General features: G+C 44.1%; 3 protein-coding genes across 3 annotated transcripts; 1 reads left to right on the top strand and 2 right to left on the bottom strand.

The window, feature by feature from the left end:
- Nucleotides 1-223: 223 nt before the first annotated feature.
- Nucleotides 224-1,143, bottom strand: COCCADRAFT_10334 (uncharacterized protein; the record flags this gene model as incomplete). Its single annotated transcript, XM_007720602.1, has 2 exons — nucleotides 224-993; nucleotides 1,065-1,143. 2 exons carry the CDS (start codon nucleotides 1,141-1,143, stop codon nucleotides 224-226), a joined length of 849 nt encoding a protein of 282 aa, XP_007718792.1.
- Nucleotides 1,144-2,434: 1,291 nt separating this feature from the next.
- COCCADRAFT_113073 (uncharacterized protein) lies at nucleotides 2,435-2,650 on the top strand (the record flags this gene model as incomplete). Its single annotated transcript, XM_007720601.1, has 1 exon — nucleotides 2,435-2,650. A coding segment is annotated over one exon (216 nt), but the record flags the coding sequence as incomplete, so codon positions are not given.
- A 1,235-nt stretch (nucleotides 2,651-3,885) lies between these two features.
- COCCADRAFT_113072 (uncharacterized protein) lies at nucleotides 3,886-4,095 on the bottom strand (the record flags this gene model as incomplete). The annotated part of the gene is made up of 2 exons (XM_007720600.1): nucleotides 3,886-4,001; nucleotides 4,038-4,095. Coding segments are annotated over 2 exons (174 nt in total), but the record flags the coding sequence as incomplete, so codon positions are not given.
- Nucleotides 4,096-5,245: the final 1,150 nt, after the last annotated feature.

Here is a 5,245-nt window from a genome sequence, read left to right as displayed (position 1 = left end):
TTAACCTCCTATGTTAATATATATTAAGATGGTTACATGGTGGTAGAGCTACACGCTTATAGAGGTGCACAAAGTTAGTGAAGTGACCGACTCGCTTGCCTGACCGACTCGCTTATCCAACACGTTATCTCTAAAGCTTATAGTACAGACACTTTGGCCTCTTATATCTAGACTTTAATTCCATTATTAGACGTAGACTTATTCATTTCTTACACCACGAGAATCACTTCAGAAAGAGCCCTCCTTTAGCGCTCTTGTCTCCAAGCTTGCCCTTGTCGAGATACTCAGCTTTGAGGAAATCTACATGAGATGATGGCAACCCTCTCTCGGCGACATAGTGACCTTCAATCAACGCAACGGTGTCCAAGCCCACCTGATCCATTGTTTTGCACGGTGCCATTTTCGTATTGATAAAGGCTTCCGTCCATATGCTGTCAATTTCTTCTGGTTCACTCACACCTTCAGAGATGATCATGAGAATCTCTCTCTTAACAGCAGCCCACAGCCGATTAAAGATAAATCCAGTTGACTCTTTTCTTGCGATATACGGTTGTGCCGCCGTTTCCCTTAATCTTGTAGATAAGAATTCGAATATCTCTGGTAAAGTGGCTTGATCCGTCATGAGCTCTACAATCATGTTTGCGGGTGGCATGTAATAATGCATGTTGAAAGCCCGTTGTTTAACGAAATCAGAGAGTTGGACGACAATCTCCGACGATTTGTATGAAGACAAGTTACTGGCAAGCAGAGCATCCTGCGGCGCACTCCTCTCTAGTAGGGCGAAGGTTGAGACTTTGAGGTCAAGTTTCTCCGGAATAGCCTCGATCACCAGCCACGCCTCGCTTACTGCGGGCTCAACCTCTTCGAAGACTTTGACTTCTCCTGTGACACTGGATCCAGTCATGGTCTGGTAGGTCGAAACACACTCTGCAGCATACTGCGGACATTGGCTACGCTGTTCTGGGCTAGGATCACGGACGTGGACGTTGTAGCCTGCGGCAGCTCATGTACACGTTGTGTTATCTTAGCAGGAGAGTTGATGGTGTTTCAGGGGCACCCCATACCAATCCGGCGGCCTAACGCACCCGCTCCTAATATTGCAACTGGTCGAGAACGGTAATTATTGGGTGGATGATATGCCATGGTAACAAGAAGAGTAGTAATGAGCAGGAAGATGTACGACACGTTATTGTGCCACGCAAGGATCCATAGCCTTGGTTAAATACTTCTTTAGCCTAAAAATTTTCCACTATTTGGCTTTCCCGTTGCGTTTGTTGAATAGGATCTACTTTGCACTAAAGAACTCAGCCGAGTTAAAATCCATGGGTACGGCTCATAAAGCAGTGTATTTTTATTACGCACAGCTTTGCTGCCTCGCACGAAGATCTTTCATCAACATAACGGGCTGCTAGACTAAAGCTGTACTAACCAGAAGCTAGTAGTGGCGTGTACCATTCAGCGTCCGGGAACAGGTACCTAGTCGAATCTGCGCATTTCCGATTCGCTCAATTGGTATCGGCCGAGGGATCGCCCGATGTCACAACGTCACTTTCGGGAACATGGTCGACCCGAATACATCTTCTCCCACCGATAAACGTAATCACCACTGCACAGGTTTGTCCATGTCCTACTTAAATATCTCTGCTCTAGTACTTTGTTCTGAGCCCAGTTGAACGTTGATCATTCTAAGTTCTATTGCAATGTCTGTCACTAAATCTCTTGTCGCCCTTGATATTGGCTTGTCCAGATCTCTTCGAGGACAGTCCTTCTCAGACATCATTACGCATGGGGAAGTGCTCATTTTCCTACTGCAAGGTCTCTTTTATTGGACACAGAAAGGCTACTCCAAGTCGGGCACTGGCAGGATATTCTGTGCGCCGATTGAAGGCGACAACAAAGAGCCAACGCTTCTTTTGGATCATCTTCCAGAACCGATCGACCTTCATTTTAACGACTCGACGAACACACTCTACTGGACCGACCGCGGTGAAGTTCCATATGGTAACACATTCAACAGGATAGTGCTAGATAATACCGGTACATGTAGTAACCTTAATAAGTTCACACTAACGATCGGATTAAACCACGAGGTCCTCATTGAACATTTTAATGAGGCCATAGGACTATGCTTCGACACTAACAGCAGAACATGGTATGTTGCTGATATAGAAGGGACAATCTAGTCGTTTGCGGAGGACAGAAGCAACAAAACTGTCGTATTCCATGATGAGAACCGTTCTATCACCGGCATTACCCTTGTATCTTAGAGGATGATTTCCTTTGCCATCTTGTTGTCTGAATTATGTAGGGTAAGAAGAAGATTGATTCCATATCGCCGGCCGATTCTTACAACCGTGGTTTGCTTTGAATATATGGGGTTTGCGCTCAAACAGGCTAAAGGTTCTTTCATGGATCTCGAGGGCATCCCAACCTATCGCAAATGCGACCTCCTCGCCTTCATTCTGCAAGAAATACGTTTATCCGTAGGTATTACGATTGCAATAGGGTATTGCCAACAATTCCAATCTATGTGCAATTAAGAACTTATATTAGTTACATATTTAAAAAATCTCATGTCTCGATCACACCCCTGTCAGTGAAAAGACTCAAGTTTATTCAAGACCACGTTACAGATTTTGACATGCAGTAGGCAATAAGGCCATGGGTCCGCCGAGGATTGACGTTGCCTTTGTCGAACTGAATGATCGGGGACGATATGGTATGATTTCTTCCAAATACTGTCTCGTCAAAGGTGGCCATGTAACCATGGTGCCGCAGTACATTAGAAAGGTGTTTCGTCCAGGCTTCTGCTATAATGTAAAGGTGATCTTTTACTTGTAGATCTGGTGTCATGGGTCGGAATTGGTATTTGTCATGGATTTATTTTACAGTCTCTGGGGAATATAGACCAAATGACTCCTCCAGTTGGATGGCATTGACAGCTATTAGGACAGAAATAGGGTTGTATGAGCCACCTTTAGCAGCCCGGTCACGGAGTGCTAAGAGCACACCGAGTACACCCACCGCCCCAGCAAGCATGTTGGCAATAGGCAAAGAGGGAATTACGCTGATACCCTCATCAAACCTATAGGCCTTTCCGAAAACATAAGAACAACTAGATAGAGCATTAGTAATCTGCTAGAAGCCTAGGCATTTAGCGTAATAGCTATCCAGACCGTATGCGTTTAGGTTAAGATCGACGATACTTTTATTACGTTCCCTCGACGTCTTAACTAGATTATACAACCTAAATCCTTTACACTTTAAAGAGCGAAGTTAGAATGCCTGGATGATGGCGTCCGCGCTCGACATCAAATCAAGCAAGGTCTGCTTGTCTGCAACGCTCTTCAGATCTACTAGTGTTCAGAACACGTGCATCATACGTAGGTATTCCACCATCGAGAGTGCCACCCCATCGAGTGTGCCACTTTTTCTTGGCATCGCGAACTTTACGTACGAAAGATAATGCCTCAACAACAGAACGCGATATTAACTCAGCGAGAAGGTAGGCTTACTCTAGCTATTTAGGCCTATCGTACACGTTAGTTTAAGAGCATTCAACGCGCTACAGCAGCCTATAACGTCCATCACCAGCAGATCTCTTAGCGGCTTTAAGGAATCACCTTTCGACCTATAACGCAGCTAAATCGCCAGAAACTAACTAAATCTAAAGAGCAAACAATCATACGATATATTCTTAACCTAGACTCGCGAGGATTTGCTCCCTACCTATATAAAGTAGCAGATATAGCAGAGAAACTACTGCGCGAACAAGATAGCCAGCCTTTAGGTAAGAACTAGCTAGAGCGATTCGTATCGCGTTTAGACGAGCTTAAAACAGCTTTTAATTAAGTAAAGGACCGCCAAAGAATACAGCAGGAAGATCTAGAGGTTATTAACGCGTGGTTTAGTCTTGTACAAGAGACGATTAAGAAGTATAGAGTATATTCTAACGACATCTATAACTTTAACGAGACTGGCTTTTAGATAGGTATAATTAGCTTAATAAAGGTTGTTATAGGCGTAGAGCGTCGTACGAGGCCTACTCTCACGCAGCCAGGTAATCGCGAGTGGGTTACAGTCATTTAGAGCATCTGCGCTGCGGGGTATGCTACCCCGCTATTTATTATCTATAAGGGACGCGTCCACATCTCTACTTGGTACGAAGAAGCAGATATACTATACGACTAGAAGCTCTTAGTATTACAGAACGGCTAGACGAATAATGAGCTTGGCCTTGCGTAGTTAAAGCACTTTAATAAGCATACGAAGACGCGTTAGGTAGGGTTATATAGGCTGCTTATTCTTAATAGTCATGAGAGCTACCTAAACCAAGAATTTAAGGACTACTATCTTATACAGAAGATCCTTACTCTTTATATACCTGCTTATTCATCGCATATACTCTAGCCGCTTAATATTATCTACTTTTCGCCTCTTAAGTAGAAGTACTCTTAACGCGTACGAGACTTAGCACGCTACTACGTTTAGCATATTAATAAAGAACGCTTCCTCCTAGCCTTTTAAGACGCGTTTCGCGACGTGTTTACGTCCGACAACTATAAGAAGGCCTTTAATGCAGCAGGACTAGTCCCTATTAACGCGCAGAGAGTCATTAATCGTCTTAACGTACGCCTTCATACCCTACTACAAGAAGCTCCACTAGAAACACCCTAGCAGTCGAAAACACCAAGCAATTCGTACGAATTTGGGTCACAGTCAAAGCTTATAAAAGACTCCTTCGTACGATCACCAACTACTACACAAGAAAGCTTCTTAAAGCTTATTAAAGAAGCTAAAGAGATATTACATAAGAATGTGCTGATAGAGGCCCGCGTACGAGAGCTTAAAGAGCAATTAGTAGAGGTAATAAAGCGCCGAGGGCGTAAAAGAAAGCGGATACAGACAGGTAGGACACTCGACTTTGGTGCAGGAGCATCGTAGGCAGCTAAAAATGCTACTGCTAGTCGTACGACATCAAAGAAGGCGCGTGGTAGAGGTAGTCAAGAAAAGGCCTAGCCAGGTTAATGACGCTATAGGACCTGTAGGGAGACAGGCCATAACGCTCGTACGTACTAAAAAGATGTAGAAGAAGATTCTTTATCAGATACAAGTNAGTCGTACGACGCATCTATAGCTAGTATAGAGTAATTTAACTTTTCGTACATGAAGTTCGCGATGCCAAGAAAAAGTGGCACACTCGATGGGGTGGCACTCTCGATGGTGGAATACGTTACTATATATT

The sequence above is a fragment of the Bipolaris zeicola genome (assembly GCF_000523435.1).
Source record: "Bipolaris zeicola 26-R-13 unplaced genomic scaffold scaffold_531, whole genome shotgun sequence".
Lineage (NCBI taxonomy): Eukaryota > Fungi > Ascomycota > Dothideomycetes > Pleosporales > Pleosporaceae > Bipolaris > Bipolaris zeicola.
Note: the sequence above shows the minus strand (reverse complement) of the source record. Positions and strands in the feature narration are given on the sequence as shown.